The 25,547-nt window shown below is 36.8% G+C and overlaps 1 protein-coding gene across 2 annotated transcripts in view; it reads right to left on the bottom strand.

Moving 5' to 3' along the window:
- Positions 1–25,547, bottom strand: part of SCN7A (sodium voltage-gated channel alpha subunit 7) — an 86,635-nt gene that overhangs the window by 35,171 nt on the left and 25,917 nt on the right. For both annotated transcript variants that reach the window (XM_035007845.1, XM_035007846.1), the window contains exons 7-10: positions 19,775–19,981; positions 16,596–16,665; positions 14,733–14,874; positions 4,087–4,293 (exon numbers count right to left, since the gene is read on the bottom strand). In XM_035007845.1, the coding sequence (XP_034863736.1) occupies positions 4,087–4,293; positions 14,733–14,874; positions 16,596–16,665; positions 19,775–19,981 (626 nt within the window). The remainder of the gene's footprint in view (positions 1–4,086; positions 4,294–14,732; positions 14,875–16,595; positions 16,666–19,774; positions 19,982–25,547) is intronic.

Genomic DNA, 25,547 nt, shown 5'->3' with positions numbered 1-25,547 from the left:
CCCTTCATTTCTCGTGTATTATTCACCCTACTTTATTTAAAATATTTCAGGAAAAATATTTCAGATATCATATAATTCTCAGAATAAACTTTGTAAGACACATAATCACAACATTAGGATCACAATCAGAAAATTAGTAATTCCTTAATATTATCCAATACTCAGACCATGCTCCATTTTCTTTCATTGCTCAGAAACTTTCTATTATATTTTATTTGTTCCAATCAAATAAAAAAAAGATCCCCATATTGTATTTTGTTCACAGGTCTACTGATTATCTTGTGACTTTATTTCTTCTATATGATTTATTTGTTGATGATAATGGATCACTTATAACTGTAGAATTTTTCACATTCTTGATTTGGCAGATTGTGTCCTTTTAGCATAAATTAATGTGTTCTTCTCTTTCTTATAGTCTCTAGAAAAAGACAGATCTAGAGGCTTACTAGACTTAGCTCAGATTATGGCAAGAATACATTGTATGTGGTGTTTTATGTCTCCTGTTTCATAACATCAGGAAACACACAATGTCTGGTAGTCTGAGAGGTAAAATTTTGTGTTTATGATAATTTTATGGTCTATCTCTACATTAGGCCATTAGCTTCATGAAGATAGATACTATATTTGTATTTATTAACATTTTAAAATCTCCAATGCTTAGTAAAGTGCCTAGCATAGAGTAGATTGTCAATAATGTCTTATTTAATTAGGTAGATGAGCTATAAGGATGCCATTTTAGATGGGCCAATATTTTAAAAAATACTTATATTCCTACAGTTGTATATCTGATTCTCTTCTCGAGGTTTGGAAAGCGACTGGCAATTTTTAAGAAAGTTTCATCTGCCACCTGTGTATTTGATGGAATAAAATAGTGAAAAATGAAGTAAAGTGTTGAGAAATCAGATACCAATAAATACAAGTCAAACTTTGCAACTGGAACTCCTCAATTAAGATAAAATTTGAGGATTCATGAAGATGCTTATCATATGTATGGAACATACTCGACACTCAATAAATATTATATACTATTATTACTATTATCATTATTATTATTGTAATTGCCCCTAAAAGGGGGATATAGTCAAAGACTTAAGAGTTTTATGTTGATGGAGTATTCTCCATTATGTACTGCTGTGCCTTCTTGTGTTTCCTATGATTAGCCATTTACATTTTTTTTCAGTTGCTCAGTATACTCTAAGCACTGCCAAGTGTTTTACAAGAATTTATTTCATTTGGGGCGCCTGGGTGGCTCAGTCGTTAAGCGTCTGCCTTCGGCTCAGGTCATGATCCCAGGGTCCTGGGATCGAGCCCCACATCGGGCTCCCTGCTCCGTGGGAAGGCTGCTTCTCCCTCTCCCACTCCCCCTGCTTGTGTTCCCTCTCTAACTGTGTCTCTCTCTGTCAAATAAATAAATAAAAAATCTTTAAAAAAAAAAGAATTTATTTCATTTGAATCTCACATCAACCTCTGAGACAGATTCTACAATTATATACATCTTGCAGATAAAGAAGATGAAGTTCAGAAAGGTTAACAGACTTGGCAAATATCATACATCTATTAAGTGGCTAAAATAGACTGAAATCTATTTTTATCTGACTGCAAAACTGTGCTTTTAGCCAATATGATCTACTGCTTTGCTACAATGTGAGAATATGAAGCATCTAAGTAATCTCTCAGTAATTCCAGCATCAAAATTAGAACCTGATTAGTCTTAAATCAGATAAGTCACCTCAAGGGTCCTCAATATGTGCCATTTTAAATTCTTCTCTTTCTAGTATTTTCTTAAGTATAAATAAAAAAGGAAAAGAAAGTAAATCTTGTGAAAATGACCTTCACTCTTACTTCCCCAAAAAAGTTTTTCATGACAAAATGTTCTAGTGCTCTTCCATGAAAAAAAATCCTTTACAATTGAAAGATTTTAATTAAAACCAGAAAGTCTTCATGTGATCCAAATGAATGGAGATATTAAGAAATTGGGAAATAATTCAAGTTCTTCCTAAGCAGAGTTAATAGGGCATCTCATCTTGGGATAAGAGAAGTATTGTGCTCTCGGATACATTTGTGTGTAGCCCTTGACATTTGAAATACCACTTCAAAATAAATTACACATTCAACATATCATTCAGACCATAATCATTCAATCAGAAGGACCCCACACTCATTTCTAGAGACAGAAATCTTTTGTAATTTTTTTTGTGACTTCCTCATGGGTGGTATAATGGCTGTACTCAATAGCCTTTTTTAATACATGTTTTCTTCATACTGTCTATAATTGCTTCTTGTTTCAGTGGTATGCATGTTATGAACCATGCAGACACAGCATCTATCAATAGATACTAGATAATTGGTGTGATCCTACATTATGTTGTTCAGTTCCCACGTTTTTAGTAGAATTACTTTTCTAGAGCTTCTTCATTGATGATGACAATAAAGAGTTTTATATGTAGGAAAGTTAACATTTTCCCCCTTTTGACCCAGAAGTTACCTTTGATATTAATGAACGTCTTAGCCAGCCTTACTACGCATTCCACTTAATGCCTGAGTGTATCTTGGCTCTTTACTTTTCCCCATCTCTTTTTATCCTCTTCCATATGACAGGGTCTCAGTATAGCTTCTTTCTATCCTTTGTCTGCTCCTTTAGTCTGTGATTTTACCATCGAGTTTGCTTCTTTTTTCCAGTGTAAACAATCTTTATGAGCAGGTATTGAGAGTGCAAAATGTAACAAATCTAGAGTGGAATGGAAAAGGAGGCAGGGCATGGCTCCCTCTCCCAAGTGAAGTCCTGTAACTAGGCCACTCCAGTCAAGGAACACTCAACTTGACTGTGGCCACTTTGGGCCCAGCACCCTCCAAAGACCTAGCTCCTAGGCAAGAGGGTTCTTTACAACACAGGGGAAGGGACCAACACCTGGAACAGGCAGGGGCTGTAACCTACCCTAGGCCACTTGGCTCCTGCCTACCATACACCTCTACAGCTCCAGGTAGGGGTATTAGGAGACTGGGCTAAACCTATTCCTCCCCCAGGTGAGAAAGAAGTATGAGATTGCCAGGTCCTACTGAATATAAGAAAGCTACTTCTGGTTGCTCTCCTGGGTCCTCTTCTTTAATACACTTATGGCACAACTTTGATTTTTTAAAGATAATTTCTACAACTTCTTTAATGTTACTTCTGTCAATATTTTTAGATTCATAGATTGAATCTTTCGTTATGAAGCTAAAATCTGAAAATAAACTCAAAAAACAACACTAAAATAATTGAAAATTAGAGTAAAACTTTACTAAGTTTTACTAATCATGGATTTAATTATTCCATGGATAAATAATTCCTTATATCAAGATACATAGTGCATTTCTTCTCGGAAGAGCTAGAAAGACAGTAAGTGTATTTGTTTGCTCTTTTTACAACTTTAGTACTATACTTTAAATCCATCTTTTCAGTACTTCATGATTTCTAAATTATGGAAGGCATTATCACTTTTGAGTTGAATACTGAAATTTTTCAGTTAATTCTGATGTACTATCTGAAGCAAGTTGAATTAATAAACTAAACCTGCATTAAGAGAAGTCAAGTTTGAAAACTAATATATCCATCATTTATCAGCAGTAGTAATACACGCTTTGGAACAAAAACTGTCTTAAAGAAATATTTAAAGATGTTGATCACTCTTAACACAGTGCACTGAAGAAATAATGTTGAATAGCAAAAGTGAGCCCACTTATCAAGATCCCCGTTGAGGGCACCTGGGTGGCTCAGTCGTTAAGCATCTGCCTTCGGCTCAGGTCATGATCCCAGGGTCCTGGGGTCGAGTCCCACATTGGGCTCCCTGCTCGGCAAAAAGCCTGCTTCTCCCTCTCCCATTCCCCCTGCTTGTGTTCCTGCTCTCGCTCTCTCTCTCTCTCTCTCTGTCAAATAAATAAAATCTTTAAAAACAAAAACAAAAACAAAAATAAAACAAAAGATCCCCGTTGATCTTCTTACCATGTACGACACACAGATACTGAGCACCAAGTAGAAAGCAATACACTCCGAAGAGAGAAAATAACTCAAATTCTGTGATTCTGTGAAGTACTAAGAAAAATTTATACCTCGGCTGCTTCGTCTCCTTCTTGAAGTGCTTTCAAAGTCTGCTGAAATTTTAGCTCAATCTTCTTAGCTTTTTCAGCAGCTTTCTGCTTTTCTTCTTCATAGGACATAGCAAGTATGCCCAAGAACAAACTTGCTATGTAAAAAGCAAACCAAAAGCTTATCACAACAAAAAATATCATGTAGACCTTCCCAGAAGCATAAAGGATCTAAGGAGAGTTGGAAAACAAGACAAAAGAGGAAAATATTATTTGTCTTCCTGTAATCTCCTATTTTAAATGAAAAAAATGAACTTTTATTATTAAAATAATTTAGTTGTAAGTGGAATGTAATCACAGGACAGTTTTACTGGCTCTACCTGGAGAAATAAGAGAAAAGCTCTTCAATTTTAGATATATATGTAAGATATAAAAATGCATGATACAAAACCAAAGAAAGAATTCAGTTGAGGGGGGAAAAATGGCAGAGGAGGAGGGGGGAAAGATGGCGGAGGAGTAGGGGACCCTATTTCAACTGGTCCCCGGAATTGAGCTGGATATCTACCAGACCACTCTGAGCACCCACGAAACCAGCCTGAGATGTAAGAAGATCTGGATCTCTACAAACAGAATATCGCAGGTGGTTGGTTGTGAGGTACGAAGCGGAGAGCCGTGATTCTGCGGGCAGATATCGGAGGATAAACGGCAGCGGGAGGGAGCCTGGCTGTGGGGATCCTACACCGCCGGTGAGTGACAGCCTCGCGCGCTGCGGACGGGCACAGACTGGTAGACCAGTAGCATCGGGAAAGGACTTTAGGGCAGCCCCCGGAGTGGAGGACCAGACCGGCGGGGTTGCACGCACGCGAACCGCAGCCACCCGGACAGAAACCCGGAGTGACGGTCGCGCGCACGCAAACTGCAGCCTCTGAGACAGAAACCCGGTGCGCTGGGGTCCCGCCGGTGAACTGCAACCTCCGGGGTGGAAACCCCGAGCGGCGGAGTCCTGCGCACGGGAACTGCAGTCCCCGGGACAGGACCCCTAGTGGTGGAGAGCTGGTGGTTTTAGAAGCACAAAGGGCAGAGAGGTGCCCCGACCTGGAGGCAGGACTGGGAGCGCTGCGGAGGGGCGCACAACCCAGGACGCTGCAGTTTATAGCAGCACGGACAGAAACGGAGACGGTGTGGCCTGGAGAGCTCACTGAAGAACAGACTGCGGTCTCTCTGCTCTGAGGCAGAGGGTTGGAAACGGTCTCTTCTGCTCTGACTCGCTGAAGAGAAGCGGAAAGCCGCCAGGGAAAGGCGCCAGAGAACAAAAGCCCCAAAAACTGATTCCCACTGAGCCCATCCCCCACCACAGGGGCGCAGGGCAACTCCGCCCAAACAGGGTTGCCTGAATAACAGCGCGGCAGGCCCCTCCGGCAGAAGACAGGCTGGGAAAACAAGAGGCCAGCAACCCTAAGGTCCCAAGAAAACAGGTGCATCTTGCTTGGGTTCTGGCCAATAATTTGGACTCTATACATTCCCTCAAACACCCATCAACAGAATGACTAGGAGGAGGAGCCCCCAAAATGGAAAAGACTCAGAGATTATGACTTATGCTGCAGATTTACAAATGGATGCAGATATAACCAAGATGTCGGAGATGGAATTCAGGCTAGCAATTGTGAAGACAATGGCTAGAATGGAGAAATCAATTAATGGCAACATAGAGTCTCTAAGGGCAGAAATAAAAGGGGAATTGGCAGAACTTAAAAATGCTATCAATGAGATCCAATCCAATCTAGATAATCTAACAGCTAGGGTAACTGAGACAGAAGAGAGAATAAGCGATCTGGAAGACAGTATAATAGATAAAAAGGGAAAAGAGGAGGCCAGGGAAAAACAACTCAGAATCCATGAAAATAGAATCAGAGAAATAAGTGACACCATGTCAGAATTCCATGTCCAATGTTCCAATGTCAGAATCATTGGAATCCTGGAGGGAGTGGAGAGAGAGAGAGGGCTAGAAGATGTATTTGAGCAAATTGTAGCTGAGAACTTCCCTAATCTGGGGAATGAAACAAACATTAGAGTCCTAGAGGCAGAGAGGACACCTCCCAAGATCAAGGAAAACAGGCCAACACCCCGGCAGGTAATAGTAAAACTTGCAAATCTTAGAACCAAGAAAACCATCTTAAAGGCAGTTAGGGGGAAGAGATTCCTTACGTACAGAGGGAGGAACATCGGAATAATGTCAGACCTATCCACAGAGACATGGCAAGCCAGAAAGGCCTGGCAAGACATATTCAGGGTACTAAATGAGAAGAACATGCAGCCAAGAATACTTTATCCGGCAAGGCTGTCATTTAGAAAGGATGGAGAGATGCAGAGCTCTCACGACCAGCAGAAACTGAAAGAATTTGTGACCACTAAGCCGGCCCTGCAAGAAGTATTAAGGGGGGTTCTATAAAAGGAGAAAGACCCCAAGAGTGATCTACAACAGAAACTTACAGGGACAATCTATAAAAACAACGTCTTCACGGGCAACATGATGACAATTAATTCATATCTTTCAATAATCACTCTCAACGTGAATGGCCTAAACGCTCCCATAAAGCGGCACAGGGTTGCAGATTGGATAAAAAGACAGGACCCATCCATATGCTGTCTACAAGAGACTCATTTTGAACCTAAAGAGACATCCAGACTGAAAATGAAGGGATGGAGATCTATCTTCCATGCGAGCAGACCTCAAAAGAAAGCTGGGGTAGCAATTCTTATATCAAACAAATTAGATTTTAAACTAAAGTCTGTAATAAGAGACACAGAAGGACACTATATCATTCTTAAAGGGTCTATCCAACAAGAAGATCTAACAATTGTAAATATCTATGCCCCCAACATGGGAGCAGCCATCTACATAAGCCAACTGTTAACCAAAATAAAGAGTCATATTGATAACAATACGTTAATTGTAGGAGACCTCAATACTCCACTCTCAGCAATGGACAGATGATCGAAGCAGAAAATCAACAAGGAAACAAGAGCTTTGAATGACACATTGGACCAGATGGACCTCATAGATATTTACAGAACATTCTACCCTAAAACAACACAATACTCATTCTTCTTGAGCGCACATGGAACTTTCTCCAGAATAGACCATATACTGGGTCACAGATCAGGTCTCAACCAATACCAAAAGATTGAGATTATTCCCTGCATATTCTCAGACCACAGTGCTCTAAAACTGGAACTCAATCACAAGAAAAAATTTGGCAGAAATTCAAACACTTGGAAGCTAAAGACCACTCTGCTCAAGAATGTTTGGGTCAACCAAGAAATCAAGGAAGAACTTAATTCATGGAAATCAATGAGAATGAAAACACATCGGTCCAAAACCTATGGGATACTGCAAAGGCGGTCCTAAGGGGGAAATACATAGCCATCCAAGCCTCACTCAAAAAAAAAGAAAAATCCCGAATTCACCAACTAACTCTACACCTTAAAGAACTAGAGAGAAAGCAACAAACAATGCCTAAGCCATGCATTAAAGAGAAATAATTAAAATTAGAGCAGAAATCAATGAATTAGAAACCAGAAACACAGTAGATCAGATCAACGAAACTAGAAGTTGGTTCTTTGAAAGAATTAATAAGATCGATAAACCACTGGCCAGACTTATCCAAAAGAAGAGAGAAAGGACCCAAATTAATAAAATTATGAATGAAAGGGGAGAGATCACATCCAACACCAAGGAAATAGAAACAATTATTAGAAATTATTATCAACAACTATATGCCAATAAACTGAGCAATCTGGATGAAATGGAGGCCTTCCTGGAAATGTATAAGCTGCCAAGAGTGAAACAGGAAGAAACTGACAACCTGAATAGGCCAATAACCAGTAACGAGATTGAAGCAGTGATCAAAAACCTCCCCAAAAACAAGAGTCCAGGGCCTGATGGATTCCCTGGGGAATTCTACCAAACATTCAAAGAAGAAATAATACCTATTCTACTGAAGCTGTTTCAAAAAACAGAAACAGAAGGAAAACTTCCAAACTCATTCTATGAAGCCAGCATTACCTTAATCCCCAAACCAGGCAAAGACCCCATCAAAAAGGAGAATTTCAGACCGATATCCCTGATGAATATGGATTCCAAAATCCTCAACAAAATCCTAGCTAATAGGATCCAACAATACATTAAAAGGATCATCCACCACGACCAAGTGGGATTTATCCCCAGGATGCAAGTGTGGTTCAACATTCGCAAATCAATCAATGTGATACAACACATTAATAAGAGGAGGGAGAAGAACCATATGGTCCTCTCAACTGATGCAGAAAAAGCATTTGACAAAATACAACATCCTTTCCTGATTAAAACTCTCCAGAGTATAGGGATAGAGGGAACATTCCTCAAGCTCATAAAATCCATCAATGAAAAACCCACAGCGAATATCATTCTCAATGAGGAAAAGCTGAGAACCTTTCCCTTAAGATCAGGAACACGTCAAGGGTGCCCACTCTCACCACTGTTGTTCAACATAGTACCAGAAGTCCTAGCAACAGCAATCAGACAACAAAAAGAAATAAAATGTATTCAAATTGGCAAAGAAGAAGTCAAACTCTCTCTTTTCGCAGACGACATGATACTTTATGTGGAAGACCCAAAAGACTCCACCCCCAAATTACTTGAACTCATCCAGCAATTCAGTAATGTGGCAGGATACAAAATCAATGCACAGAAATCAGTTGCTTTCTTATACACTAACAACGCAACTGTTGAAAGAGAAATTAGAGAAACGATTCCATTTACAATAGCACCAAAAACCATAAGATACCTAGGAATAAACCTAACCAAAGAGGTAAAGGATCTATACTCTAGGAACTACAGAAAACTCATGAAAGAAATTGAAGAAGACATAAAAAAATGGAAAAATATTCCATGCTCATGGATCGGAAGAATAAACATTGCTAAAATGTCTGTGCTACCCAGAGCAGTCTATACCTTTAATGCCATCCCGATCAAAATTCCAATGACATTTTTCAAAGTGCTGGAACAAACAATCCTAAAATATGTATGGAATCAGAAAAGACCCCGAATCGCCAAGGAAATGTTGAAAAAGAAAAACAAAGCTGGGGGCATCACGTTGTCCGATTTCAAGCTGTATTACAAAGCAGTGATCACCAAGACAGCATGGTACTGGCACAAAAACAGACATACACACCAATGGAACAGAATAGAGAACCCAGATATGGACCCTCAACTCTATGGTCAACTAATCTTTGACAAAGCAGGAAAAAACATGCAATGGAAAAAAGACAGTCTCTTCAATAAATGGTGCTGGGAAAATTGGACAACCACATGCAGAAGAATGAAACTCGACCATTCTCTAACACCATTCACAAAGATAAACTCAAAGTGGATGAAAGACCTCAATGTGAGACAGGAATCCATCAAAATCCTAGAGAACATAGGCAGTAACCTGTTTGACATCGCCCACAGCAACTTCTTTCAAGATACATCTCCAAAAGGTAGTGAAACAAAAGCAAAAATGAACTTTTGGGACTTCATCAAGATAAAAAGCTTCTGCACAGCAAAGGAAACAGTCAACAAAACAAAGAGGCAACCCACAGAATGGGAGAAGATATTTGCAAAGGACACTACAGATAAAGGGCTGGTATCCAAAATCTATAAAGAACTTTCAAACTCAACACCCAAAAAACAAATAATCAAGTTAAAAAGTGGGCAGAAGAAATGAACAGACACTTCTCTGAAGAAGACATACAAATGGCTAACAGACACATGAAAAAATGTTCATCATCATTAGCCATCAGGGAAATCCAAATCAAAACCACACTGAGATACCACCTTACACCAGTTAGAATGGCAAAAATGGACAGGGAAAGAAACAACAAATGTTGGAGAGGTTGTGGTGAAAGGGGAACCCTCTTACACTGTTGGTGGGAATGCAAGTTGGTACAGCCACTTTGGAAACTAGTGTGGAGGTTCCTCAAAAATTTAAAAATAGAGCTACCCTATGACCCAACAATTGCACTCCTGGGTATTTACCCCCAAAACACAGATACAGTGAAAAGAAGGGCCATATGCACCCCAATGTTCATAGCAGCAATGTCCGCAATAGCCAAACTGTGGAAAGAGCCGGGATGCCCTTCAACAGATGAATGGATAAAGAAGATGTGGTCCATATATACAATGGAATATTACTCAGCCAATAGAAAAGATGAATACCCAACTTTTACATCAACATGGATGGGACTGGAGGAGATTATGCTAAGTGAAATAAGTCAAGCAGAGAAAGTCAATTATCATATGGTTTCACTTATTTGTGGAACATAAGGAATAACATGGAGGACATTAAGAGAAGGAAGGGAAAAATGGGTGGGAGGAATTGGAGGGAGAGATGAACCATGAGAGACTATGGACCTGAGAAACAAACAGGGTTTTAGAGGGGAGGGGGGAGGGGGGGTTGGTTAGCCCGGTGATGGGTATTAAGGAGGGCACGTACTGCATGGAGCACTGGGTGTTACACGAAAACGATGGATCGTGGATCACTACATCAAAAACTAATGATGTATTGTATGGTGACTAACATAACATAATAAGATTAAAAAAAAATATTTGATCAAACGATTGTTGAATGAATAAAAGATGCACTCTGAAGCTTGAAAAAAAAAAGAATTCAGTTAGGCATCTGGCTTTTAGGTCTTCACTAACAGAGAAAACATATTGAAAGGAAAACATTGTCATTTCTCAATTAAGAAAGCTGGACAGTCTAAAGTAAAGACTATTTCCTTTAGGGGTGCTTGGGTGGCTCAGTCATTAAGCATCTGCCTTCGGCTCAGGTTTTGGTCCCAGGATCCTGGGATCGAGCCCCACGTTGGGCTCCCTGCTCTGCGGGAAGCCTGCTTCTCCCTCTCCCACTCCCCCTGCTTGTGTTCCCTCTCTTGCTGTGTCTCTCTCTGTCAAATAAATAAAATCTTAAAAAAAATTAAAAAAGACTATTTCCTTTACAGTAAAATCTTTAAATATATGAAGCTTAGTAAAAGAGAACGAATATTTAGAGATTAGTTTCTTATCATTACTTTATGAAAACATCATAACAAGGCATAAACTTAGGTCTATTCAAAGAGGTTTGAAACAGGAAAATTTTTCCATGTCAGAATACATGCTTTGGTGAAGGATATTTAGACAAATCACATGGGAAAGTCATATAATTCACTTATTGCAGTCATTTATGGATAGAAAAAAACCAAGATTTTAGATTTCAAAACTGAGCATTGACTAGCTTTTATTTCATAATAATTACCTAAGATAGATGAGAGAATTTAAAACTTTGAAAAATTCTAAGTAATTTATACAGCCCACTATATAAGTAATATAGGTCACTGATTTATCGTCATTGATTAAAAGTATACAAACAAAATCTAAAAAATTCAAATGAGACTAGTGTTAATTTTTAAGTATCCACTTGAATCAATAGATAAGTATTATTTACAGAAAATATTATATTGACACAACAAAGTTAAAAATGTTTACAGATTAGTAAGTTCTAACATTCAATCAAAAATAATTTCTTATTAATATATAGTATATTTATCTTGAAAGGTATTTTTAATAAACCTATTTCCCCAAAGAGTCACCTATTTAAGATTTGGTTAAATATTTTTCCCACTGAACTAGCTATCATCTACAGTAGTACATTCAAGAGTCAGTAATAGATATTATGGGATATACTGCCCACCACGCACATTAATACATGCTTTGCTTATTATTTCATTAATTCTGTGCAGCACATTTATGTGGTATTTACTATTATTTCTTATATGCAGAAGGAAGATGAAAATTAGGCAAGATGACAAGTCAAAGATCTGACAGCTATGGAGAAAGACCTGAATCCAAAACTTTTGCTTTTCCTATTATATGAAGCTGGTGGAGGATAAAAGAATACACTTTTATGATGATGGAAAAGTATACACGTTCTGGTTCTAGTATATTTTAGTTTAAAATTGGGGTAATTATGGCATCAAAGCCTAGGTTTGTGATGAAAATCAAGTGAAGCAGTGCATGTGAAGATGCAGTCTAAGGCAAATGCAGTAAAGGTCAACTATTGTTAAATATAACATTATGTTTATGTCCATGAGGACTGGCACTTTGTTTTGTTCATTTCTGTACCCATGGTGTATCAAAGAATATTTGGATCAAATAAATATTTTTTTAAAAGATTTTATTTATTTATTTGAGAGAGAGAATGAGATAGAGAGCATGAGAGGAGGGAGGTTCAGAGAGAGAAGCAGACTCCCTGCCGAGCAGGGAGCCCGATGCGGGACTCGATCCCGGGACTCCAGGATCATGACCCGAGCCGAAGGCAGTCGCTTAACCGACTAAGCCACCCAGGCGCCCTCAAATAAATATTTGATGAATGAATAGAGAATTGTATTCTCTAAAACATAAGCTACATTCTTTGGGAATAATTGCTGAATTTCCCTAGCCATAGTCAGTTCAGTGTGGGGCAATGCTGAGAGCACAAATCCAATCCAAATCAAAGCAAATCTTCTCTACACTGGTCAATAACAAGAGTACAATATTGATGAAAGTCCTATGTGGACTCCACCAGGGTACTCCCACACTGATTTTTCATTTCACTACTAGTGGGAAAGGATTTCCTTTAGACCAATTCTAACAAGAAAATTAGCTAACATACTTAGAGGGCTGTAACCAAAAAACAAAACATTACATAAAGTGATACAATTTATAAATATTCACTTATATTTTGTTTATTAAAATTTCATTAACAATTTCTATGTGTTTGATGCTGAGAACTCAAAAATTAAAATGAGATAAAAAAACTTCTTCTCAGGTAGCGTATCTCCAGTGTGAGAAATTACTGAACAAGAAATTAAAATAACCACACTTAGGGACGCCTGGGTGGCTCAGTCGGTTAGGCGTCTGACTCTTGATTTCAGCTCAGGTCATGACCTCAGTCTTGTGGGTTCAAGCCTTGTGGGGGCCTCCATGCTGGGCATGGAGCCTCCTTAGGATTCTCTCTCTCACTGTCCCTCCCCTTCTCCTCCTGTGTGCGTGCGTGCGTGCATGCTCTCACTCTCTCTCTCTTTCAAAAATAAATAAATAAAATAAAATAACTACAATTAGAGGCAATTATACAGTGCCATGGTATTCTGCTGTAGGACTTGCCTAGCTGTGAAAGGAGAGTTTGGGGAAAAGCTCAAGATTTCTTCTGGGTTTGAGGTATGAATTTGAGGTATGAGACTGAAGATAGAAACTTGAATTTAGGCTGAGGGTACAACATACATTGAAACAAGAAATTATGGGAAAAAGCTCACTTAGGAAACAGCAAGCCTTTTCTATGCTTAAATAAAGCAGAGAGTGAGTATATATTGGGATATCATTAGAAAATACATCTGGAGAACTATGCAGAAACTAGATCTTAAAGGGCACTACAGAACATGCATTTGGACTTTGAACTTCATCCCATAGGAATGCAGAAACCTCTGAAGGATTTTTAGAAGTAAGATAACATGATAAGATTATTTTAGAAATAAGTCCCTAGTGTTGTGGAGGAGGCATTGATACTTGTCAGTTTGGAAAATAACAATATAAATAAATACTCATCTTATAAAATTAGAAAAATATAGTTTGCATTTTAAAAAGTCATTTTAATATTTTCATGTATTTCTTTTATTAGAAATATAATTGTATTGCATGTCTGTTTAGTTACTTGATTTTCATTTAATAACATACCACGCACCTTTGTGCTAAAAGTCCTATCATTGTTAATCGCCTGTACAGGTCATTACACACACACGAACACCATAATTTATCTATCCAATCACAAAAAGTATAGAGTGTATGTACATGTTTAAAAAAAAGAGTGTTCTCCTTCAACTGTACATACTTTGGAAACTTAAAGTAATTTATTTTATTTAATATACTTTGATATTAACTATGCTGCTAAACTAACATTGCATATTCCACTGTGATGAAACTTCTCTTAGAAAAACCAAATCACCATTCTAATGTGTATTATATCTTTCTGAGAAACTATGGCAAATAAATCATCAGTTATGAAGAGAGACTCTCAGAATTTGATTTCAAGTCTCATAACGGCAAACTTTCTGTTGTAATCAGAGCGTGGTTAAATATTACAGGGATGTGAGAAGAAATAGAAGAGTTGAAGTGAAATACACATTGTAGGCATTAAATAAACAATTTCTTAATACATGGTAATCTCACAGGTTCAAATTTTTTGACTGAAGAATTAGTACTTACCAATGCTCTTTCCTTAGTTAATATCAAATGTGTGATAGCATAGAGCAGAGCAGTGATCTCTAGAAGATACGCGTGTTGTAACTTGGGAAAGGTTACCCAACCGCTCTGATCTCAGTGTCTTCACATAAAAAGCATATATAGTTTGGTCTTACAGGATTGTTTCAAAGATTAAATGAGATATACATAAGGGCACAGACTTGGGCACAGTGTTAGCGCACAGTTTGACATTCAGTAATTCTGATTCTCTTTTCTTCTGTCCTCAAATTCTTCTCCCCACAGAAATTTAATAAACCACATTACATTCGACCATTATTTTAAAAGGGAGGAGCATGGCACCATTTTTATGTGCACTGCAGATTCTCTCTGTTCTTACCTGATGATAAAGTGCTTCAGGGTAATCCTGTGTCATTAACCGAAACAGGGCAAGTAAGGCCCAGCCAAAAGTGTCAAAATTTGTGAAGCCATAATCAGGATTTGTGCCAGCTTTCACACACACATATCCTTCGGGACACTGACTAAAGACAAAGAAAAGAAAAACTGCTTACTCTTAAGTAACTTTCAGATTATGGCCAAATCATAAATACAGAATACCCACCCATGAATATTAAAGAGCTCTTGCTTCCACAGGAATTAGTCTAAACAAAGCCCAGTGAAAAAGCAGCCAATGAGGTAGATTTTAAGTTAATATAAGTGAACTAGTAATCTACAAGGAAAAAGGGCCTCACAAATGTTTTTTTGCCAAGCCTTGTTAAAGATTTCTTTGGTACAGAGTACCAAAGTGAAAGCATATGTGATGGGAAATAACAGTCATAAAACAAAGCTACAGTCGTTGAGGGTTTAATTTTTAAATGCTCTCACCTCAAGCCCTTGGATCCCATTATTTAAGGGTGGGAAAACACTTATCACATTGATAATTTATAAGCAGCACTTGCATGTTTGTAGAAAGATCAGATTAAAGATTTATCTCATTTCCTTTCATGGACTTTTCATACTTTTATCTTCTGGGGCTTGAGTATTGTGATTGGTTATTACAGGCGTGGCCAAATAAATCATGCTTCCCTCTATCCACACTCTTGTGTAGTTTCTGCCAATGTTATTCTGGCCATGTGACTTGTTTTGGACTTTTGTTAATAGTTAACAAATGGGATGCAAAGAGAGGTTTCAAATATACTTGTGCATCCAAGCTTGTGAAATTGCTGACCCACAGAATCTGAACAAATACATTTTCTTCTTGTCTTAAGGCACTAACTTTTGGGATTGTTTACCATGCAGCAAGGTATGATGGCTACAGACGAAACATTGCATGACTTTCTCTTCTGATCTTGAAATACATCCTTGTGATTCTGATTATCCACGATCAGATAATTTCAACAAGCATTTCAGGTCATATTTGATTTTGGGATGTCCATGAAAAGGGTTAGCTGGAGTGTGATGTGGCAGACACAATGAGATGGGTTCACAATACTGACTTGAGAATAGAATGGAAGCCCACTGCTGGGCAGCGTTGAACAAGAGACAAAATGTCTAAATCACATGAATATATAAACTACATTAACTCATGCTCCTCTACCCCCATATGACTTTTGTTAATCTGGGCCCCAGAGCCTAAGAAAGAGCAGAGTCTACAGTGGGCATCAAATCATTGCCATCTGAGGAAAGTCACATAAGGCATTACGGGAATGCTAGTACTGCTAAGAACTGTATTTCTACTTTCTTTTATCTTCATTTGAAATTATAGGACAGTAAGACTTGAGAGTTTTGTCATATCACTGAAGAATTATTTATAAGTATAATTTTTAAGAGCAATAAGAATTTTATTAATGTAAATTATAGTCATAAAAGATCTACAAGCTATAAAATAAGTGAAATAACAGCATATCTTTCCTATCTCTTCTCTTCAAAGGCTTCTGGCCCAAGAAAAGATTATATCATCTTTCTTGATAATTCCCACTAGCTCTGGAGTACACAGAAAACAAAAAATCAGATCTTTATTAAGTCCCAGCCTTGCCATTTGCTAACTTCATGACCTTGAATAAATCATGTAAGTAGTCAGTTTATTGCTTTTTCCTATAAAATCAGGGTAATAGTATTCCATGTTGTATACTTCTCAGCATGGTTTTAATGATAAAATGAGATAATGTAATCAAATGAGAAACATCAGCCAAAGCAATAATCTTTCAATAAATACTATGGATCCATGATACTGGCTTGATACAAGAACATTAACACCACTTACCCAGCATCTGTTCTGTTACCACAAAGAAGAGCATATCTTTCTCCTTCCAAATAATAAAAGTTTTCTGTTTCTGAAAAATAGGACAGAAATTATATTCTATTATCTAATTTTGAGTGAAGAGCATATCTGATACCCATTTAGATCTGCATAGAAGATGAACATCTCTCTCGATAGTGAAAAGGAAGGAACATATAGCCCACCCTTTTTTTTTTTTTAATCTACAAGATTATCCCAGCATGTGATGCACAAGCCAAAAGATGTCTGGCAATCCACCTACTTCACTGCCCCAAAAGTGATAAACCCCAGCATAAAAAGAGGAGAATCACTTTCAAAATTAGAGTTCTGGGAAATGAATACTAACCAGCCAGGTATGACCAGAACCCTGAAGGAAAAATTCCCAAGACTAAAGTGTTTGAAAGCTGAGGATCTTTTCTCTTTATTTTTTTTTTTTTTTTAAGATTATTTATTTATTTATTTGACAGAGAGAGAGAGAGCACAAGCAGGCAGAGCAGCAGGCAGAGGGAGAGGGAGAAGCAGGCTCACTGAGCAGGGAGCCCGATGCGGGGCTTGATCCCAGGACCCTGGGATCATGACTTGAGCTGAAGGCAGACAATTAACTGACTTAGCCACCCAGGCGCCCCGAGGACCTTTTCTTCCAAGGGCTAATGATCTTCCTTAACAGAAGACCATATTTCTGTCTCTAGGTTTAAATGCCATTCTCTTCCTATTTCGAAGCTTATTTTTCTGCATTGAGCATCCAGTGCCAGTTACTCACCCTGATGTCACCTAATTTCCACCACAATCCCAACTAATCTGAATCATAGCCCATAGAATTTATTTAGGTATCCTTATCTGCTGTCATTCAAAATGTAAATTGTGTATTTACAGATATGAGCTACCAGGGTTGGGAACATGCATGCTTAGGAGCATTGATTTTAGGTTCTGAATTCAAATCAGAGATCCAATACATGAGATCAGTCCTGAATGTATGTGTGTATGTATAAAATTGTATACATATACATATGTACATACACACACACACAACTGAATTACTCCAATCTCAAATAATGTCACTTTAACTTGTTACCTAAAATAATTTTAGAAGTTTTAAATCATAGTTAGGAACAATTGATCAGATCTTTTAAGTGGCAGTCAAAAACCAAATGAAATTTGACATTACTAGAAAAAGGTACTCCCAAATATTCTTCTAAATTTAAGGACTTTGACGTGGCAATTAGGTTAAATAATATTTTACAAATGTAATATTTTCAGCAAGTCCTAACACGTTTTAAGAGGAAATGGAATGACTAGAATTGGACAAATTTTAAAGTGGTAATCTTTAAAAAGTGATGTCTTTATAATATAAATTACACTTTAACTAAGATGAAAAGAACCTGGACTTTGTTTAGTAATACAATGAAGTAGTAAAAATTGTTTATTTTTTTTATAATTTGTATATTTTTGTTATAACCAAAGAAACCAAAGAGTATTTCAATTGGAATCGAAGATTTAACATCTATTTCCTGTTGCCCTCACCACTAGAATCAAGAACATGAAATAGACACATATAATAAGGAAACATTTCACATACTCACATACCAATAAATTTGTATTATTTGCATCATAATGATATTATGGGGTAAACTAAAGAGTAAAATTCATTAAGATTTGTTTTGGAACTTATTATATCCAAATACAAATAAAATAAATGTAAGGGGACTACATAAGGTTTATCAACAATTTATTTTTATTAGTTTAAAAATATACTTTTATATTTTTCTAAATACTGTCAGAAGGACCTAATAGTAGTATGCTAGAACATTCACTGAATTTCTCTGAACATCCATTTTTCTGTTTGTAACAGGGGTCATTCACTTCTCTGCAGGATTATGGTGAAGATATATGATCAGGCATGTGTATTACTTATATATAGATTACTTATATATAGGAGCTAAGCAATATTTATTCTGGCATTATTACTATTTGCCTAAAGTATGTTTATTATTTACCAAAGGATAACTCAAAACATTTAAAATGAGCAGCAGTAACTGAACTCCAACAACAGTACGAATTTCTATAATGTAGTCTATTTTTTATTTATAAGGTCATTTTAAAATTTCTAATGAGTGAACTTAAATTTATATTTTAAATAAACAACTTTATTGAAGAAAGGTAGTATGAGGATTCTACTTTGATGCAACTGCAAATAAGACTTTGGTCGTATTTTAAAGGATAAAATTTGCAAAATTTAGCAATTTCAAACTTAGGTTTCCCTTACTGAACTGTCTGAAGATTGGAATTTTGCAATTCTGATAAATGAAACTGATCCAAATCAGCACAGCTTTCCCCCACTATCAGAAAGTAGAGCCTTCCTAATGAAACCTTTTGTGAACGGAAATGGCCTAAAGCAAAGAAGCAATTACCATTAGTTTATAGGGAAAAATTTGTGTGCATCCCTAGGCCCCAAACATAACCTCTCTTCAGCTTTTTTGATACGTTAGGACACATCTTGCTAACAGATGCACAAAATAAATTGAGATAAAGCATACGTGATCACAGACACAATTCAGAGCTATGGCAGCTTGACACTGGGAGGCTGGGTGTGGTTCCAGGGGAAGGAGCTTTGGTCCTGCCACTCTCCCTAAAAGGATGCATGCTACCTTAATAATGGCTTGCTGCAAAACAAAAGCTGAATGCTATTTTTACTTTTAGCATCTATCATAAAAGTGAAAATCATCTTCAGATTTCCTTTGGTTAGAGAAAACAGGTACTCCTGTAGGTCTTTAGTAAAAGCTAAGTGGCAACATGTGAAATTTCAAAAAGCAGGGGATATGTGTATTTGAGTATAGGTACAGCATTTACAAGAAGTTCATTCTGAAGTTGAGTTTGGTTCAACACTTCTGTGAAGGTTGCTTGTTCGCTAAGAAAAATTTTAACTTTTTTTTTTTTTTAAGATTTTATTTATTTATTTGAGACAGAGAGAATGAGAGACAGAGAGCATGAGAGGGAGGAGGGTCAGAGGGAGAAGCAGACTCCCTGCCGAGCAGGGAGCCCGATGCGGGACTCGATCCCGGGACTCCAGGATCATGACCTGAGCCGAAGGCAGTCGCTTAACCAACTGAGCCACCCAGGTGCCCCAAATTTTACCTTTTTTAACATAGATGGCAAGTGAGTCTTACCTCGGATATAATATGGATTTTCAGTTCTGTTGTGCAGGGTTGCAGTTTCATTTTCCTGGGGCCATCGCAAGCACTTATGCTTCAGGTTGCCCATGAAGAGCCCCATCCCAATTAGAGAAAATACACTCAGAAAAAACAGAGTTAGGGAAATGACACCAGTAAGTTTCTTCAAGCAGTGGATGAGGATCCTTACAAGAGACTTCAGACCTAAAAAGAGAAAGGTTTGTTTTTGATAAAGTAAAATACCGTAGGTAAGCAGCTGTTAGCACAATTCCTCCATGGCAAGTGCATACTCCATTGAGATCAACAGCTTTGTGTTTCATAATCTACATCATCCATTATCTAGATCTAATAAGTAAAATGAGTAGAAAATAAAATAAATAAAAATCTGAACTTTAAGGTTTCTATATTATTGCTAGCTTATTACATCTGTTAAAATAATTCAGGCACAAATTTTAAAATTAATTATTTGTGGGGCACCTGGGTGGCTCAGTTGGTTAAGCGACTGCCTTCAGCTCAGGTCATGATCCCAGGGTTCTGGGATCGAGCCCCACATCGGGCTCTCTGCTCAGCCAGAAGCCTGCTTCTTCCTCTCCCACTCCCCCTGCTTGTGTTCCCTCTCACGCTGTCTCTCTCTCTCTCTCTCTCCCTGTCAATTAAATAAATAAATAAAATCTTAAAATTAATTATTTGTTTTTCTTTACTATAAAGAATAAGACTTTTAGGTGGTTACTGCTTTTCATACCAACCACCACTGTTTATAAACATAAGTGTAGAGTTATAAATCAAAATAGGTTGCAAATGTTGTTGAAACAAGAAATAGTTTGAAATAACAGTATTCTATACTATTCTTTCATTAACTTTTTAAGAATTCAACTTTTGGAGCTAATTAAATAAAACATGAACAAATTTGAATTAAGAATGAGAATAACACACCATTGTGATATCTGTAGACTGTATTTACATCAGAACACTTACTAATTGAGAATTCAGCCTTAAAACTGGCTTTATTTAAGGAACTCATTTTTCTATTTATTAAATAAAACCTGTTCAAGAAACCCTTATGTACTGCTGGTGGGAATGTAAATTGGTGCAGCCATTGTAGAAAACAGGATGGAGGTTCCTCAAAAAATTAAAAATAGAACTACTATAAAATCCAGTAATTACACTGCTGGGTATTTATCCAAAGAAAACACGAATCCAAAAATATATATGCACCCCTGTGTTAGTTGCAGCATGATTTACAACAGCCAAGATATGGAAGCAACTTAAGTGTCCACTCATAGCTGAATGGATAAAGAGATGGCATTTACATATATAATGGGATATAATTCAGCCATAAAAAAGAATAAGATCTTGCCATTTGTGACAATGTGGATGGATCTAGAGTATATTGTGCTAAGTGAAATAAGTCAGACAGAGAAAGAAAATGCCATATAATTTCACTTTATATGTGGAATCTAAAAAATAAACCAAATGAACAAATAAAAAGAGCATAAACGGAGTCATATATACAAAGAACAGACTGGTGGTTGCCAGAGGGGAGGCGGTGGGGGACATGGACAAAATGAGTGAAGGGGAGTGGGAGGTACAGACTTCCAGTTATGGAATGACTAAGTCACAGGATGAAAGGCATGGGGATATATAGTCAGTGTGTTGTAAGAGCCTTTTATGGTGAGAGTGGTAGCTACACTTGAGGTGAGCATGGCATAACAGACTGGTAGAATCACCACAATGTACACCTAAAATTAATGTAACATTGTGTGTCAACTGCACTTCAATTTTTTTAAAAAACTCAATTCTGTAAACAAAAAAAAAAGAAACAAAAACAAAAATAATGTAATTGTACTTCATAGATAAAACCAGTATTAACCTTCCTTCCTCCCTCCCTCCCTCCCTCCGTTCCTTACTTTCTCCCTTCCTTTCTTCTCTTGTTTCCCTTGCTCTCTTGTTATTTGTTGGTCTGTTTATATTTGGGATCCTAATAACTGTTCAGCTTAACAATGGATAAGAATGTACTAGCTCGGTGATATTATCAATATTACTATGCTTCTGTTTTATCTTTAAAATGTGGCTAATAATACCTGTTTCATATATTATTGTGAAAATTGGAAATCTATTATTTTTTTTTTTGAGTTTTTAACTTTGTGGGGCCCAAACTCACAACCATGAGATCAAGACCTGTGGTGAGATCAAGAGTCAGATGTTTAACTGACTGAGCCACCCAGGTGCCCTGAAAATCTATTTTTTAGTGACCTCTTCAGATGATTGGATTTCTTGAGTGTATTAGGATAAGGTTGAAATAAAGTTATTCCTGTGGTTAAAGAAATGTGATATCTAGATTAAATATAAAATTTTAATTGCTACCATATGGAAATACTTGTTTGTAGCTTATTTTTGCCACTTGGAGTTGTACTATTAATTTTATTTTGCTATATGCAAGCCTTTTTTTAAAGTGTTATATTAGAAATAGAATTTCTGTATCATAATATATGTAAGTATTAATACATTTATGTTCAATTTGTTTTAAGAGATGTTGAACCAATGTATAAACCAAATATATAAATACATAGTCAAGCTTTCACTAAAACTGGGGTGTTTAAAAAAATCTTTGCCAATTTATTAAAAGAAAAATGAGATCACTTTGCTTTAATGTAATTTCTGTGATTACTATAATGAACTTTCCAAAATATGTATTTTTTAAATTTTTTTATTTTATTATGTTAATCACCATACATTACATCATTAGTTTTTGATGTAGTGTTCCATGATTCATTGTTTGCGTATAACACCCAGTGCTCCATTCAGTACGTGCCCTCTTTAATACCCATCAAAATATGTATATTTTATATACATATTTTCATTTGGCAACTCTCAAATGAGTTCTTTGGCAACTGTCATGAGTTCTTTGTATATTTTCTTTTTTTAATTGAATTAACATACAGCGTTTATATTAGTTTATTATAATTGTTCAATTTGTGTATTTTGCATTACATATTATTTTTCATGATTTACAGGAAAGGTAACATTCAAATCCTTATAATGGCTTGTCAGGAAACATAAATTCATGCAAAAGGGGAGCAGAGGTGACTTGGATGAATATGCCTGATTTATTTTCATTTTATTTTTAAAGATTTTATTTATTTATTTGACAGAGAGAGAGACAGCAAGAGAGGGAACACAAGCATGGAGAGCTGGAGAGGGAGAAGCAGGTTCCCCACTGAGCAGGGAGCCCGATGTGGGGCTTGATCCCAGGTCGCTGGGATCATGACCTGAGCTGAAGGCAGATGCTGAATTCATCCAAATTAATTTAGGTTTTAATGTTAAAAATCACTAGATTTTTATAATTTTGGCATCTATTTCAAAGTTTTCTGAAACACAAATGAAATATGTTTCTAATTTAGGCATGTCTGTTATTACTTTGGATTTATAATATTTGTATCTTGTTTTACATATCACTAACAACAGTTAATTTGAAATTCATTCTGTGTTGAAATGATTTCAGAGTTCACTGTGATTACTTCTGGTATTAAATCTTCCCATTGTTGAATGTTTTGTTTTCATACCAGTTATTCAGGAAAGATACATATATAAAATTTCAGAACTCTTGCATGACTGAGAATATCTTCCTCTCAGCTTCACATATGGATGACAGACAGGTATAGAATACTTGTCTCATAACCTTCCTGTTTACACTTCCTCCAAGCTCTGAAACTACACTGCCTACTAATGTTCAATATTATCAAGAGGTCTAAAAATAACCTTTCCATAGGCAATTTTTCATTGCTTTTTTGCTTGTAGGATTTTTATAATACTTTTATTTTTTAGAAGTTTAAATTTAAAAACTGTTATAATGTCTAAGTATATCTTTTAGTTTTTTTATCTACTATAAAAATGAACCTTTTCCATTTGTGAGAAAAATCTCAAGTTAAAATTTTTTAAAAATTTTCTAGTGTATTTTTGAATAATTTGTCTTTTACATTTATTCTGGTCTCATTTTTAGGGTCACCAACTATCCATAAGATGGAACTTAGTTTCCTCTTTTTCATTAACCCATCCATTTTTGGTTCTATTGTATTGATATAGAATTTCCCTCATTTTTCTTCACACAAGCAGTTTTGTTTTACCATACCATAATACTGTACAGACAATACCATATTTTAATGCTTCTATTACCATCAAATATTCACCAAAAAATTCTAATTTTTTAAAAGATTTATGTATTTCTTTTAGAGAGAGAAAGAGAGAGCAGGAGTGGGAGGGGCAGAGGGAGAGAGAGAATCTCAAATAGACTCCCCGCTGAGTACAGAAACCATGACCTACAGATCACAACCTGAGCCGAAGCCAAGAGTCGGACTCTTAACTGACTGCGCCACCGAGGCACCCTGGGTATTATAATTTTTATCACTCTTTTGTCTGATAGGTGTTTTTGTCTATTTTATTATAGCATTTTCATCTTTCGCTTGAGTCTAGGTTTTCTTCTGAACGCACTACAAAAGGGTGCCTGAGTGGCTCAATCAGTTAAGCATGGACTCTTGGTTTCTGCTCAGGTCATGATCTCATGGTCATGATCTCAGGGTCATGGGATCAAGCCCCGTGTGGAGCTCAGTGCAGAGTCTGCATGAGATTCTTTCCCCCTCTGCTCCTCCCCGCTTGTGCCGTCTCTTAAATAAATAAGTAAATAAATAAATAAATACAATCTTGAAGGCACTACAAGAAAGATGACTTCTTATGCTTGCCCCTATTCCTTAGGGCATAGTTTTTAAAGAAAAAAGAGGATTATTTTTAATTTTCTTAAATAGCATGTTTCCCTTTTGGTACTGCAAAATAGTTTCATATGCTCTATATTGCTGGTATGTCCATTGATTATTTTCTCCCTTGAAAAAATAGCAATTTCTATCAGGCTGTTTGTTTCCAACTCCACTAAGACATGTTCTTCTTGTATTGACTTGGATTCACCTGATTCGTTCTATAATCTTCACATCTGAGCCTAAGCTGAAGACACAGGTGATACAATTTTATGTTCTAGTAATTTGTGGAGAGTAGTAAGGGAGGTAGAACGGTGGGAATTCCTATCACCGCAACTCTTCTCGCTGGCGCTTTCTTCACTGGGTTTGGTGAAGCTGCCATGCACAGACCATTGTTGTTAAACAGCTTTATTGAGCTATAATTCATAAATCATACAATTCACACATTCAATGTGTATAATTCAGTGTTTTAATATATCCACAGGGCTATGTACCATCCATCATCCAATCTTTTCACTGTTTTGCCTAGGCTAGACTCCAAGTACATGGTATGCATATATCTGGCCTTCTTCACGGTGTTGCAGTGGACAAAAATTGCCTGTAGATCTCATTTCTGGTATTATCACACTTGCCTCTGGGTTTATTGGCCCACCTATTTCATGCTTCTGACTCAGTAGCCAAAACACTGAGTGTAGTTCTTTCGTATCGGATTGTTTTTAATCCATTCTTAACACAAATTAGAAGGTGTTGGTGGCTTCTCTAGGATATCTTCAGGAATGGGAACTGTAAATTAGTCCTCAGCATCTTCTATCAGTGTGGTCACAGCTCTACCTTATTTAGCAGAACCTCCTTTAACTCTGTGGCATGTGGAATGCACCCTATCCAAGCACTCAGAGCAAAATGGAATTTATCTTATTTTATATTACTTTGCTCATTTCAACTGGTTTTTAGAAGCAGTGAAGAAAAGAAGGCATATTAGGTATCTGTCCAGATTGCTATCTCTCTCAGAAGTCTAAGAACAATTT

This window comes from Mirounga leonina, unplaced genomic scaffold, assembly GCF_011800145.1.
Source record: "Mirounga leonina isolate KUSES-001 unplaced genomic scaffold, KU_Mleo_1.0 Mir_151, whole genome shotgun sequence".
Classification (NCBI taxonomy): Eukaryota; Metazoa; Chordata; class Mammalia; order Carnivora; family Phocidae; genus Mirounga; species Mirounga leonina.
The sequence above is the reverse complement of the archived record's forward strand: the minus strand, read 5'-3'. Positions and strand labels throughout refer to the sequence as shown.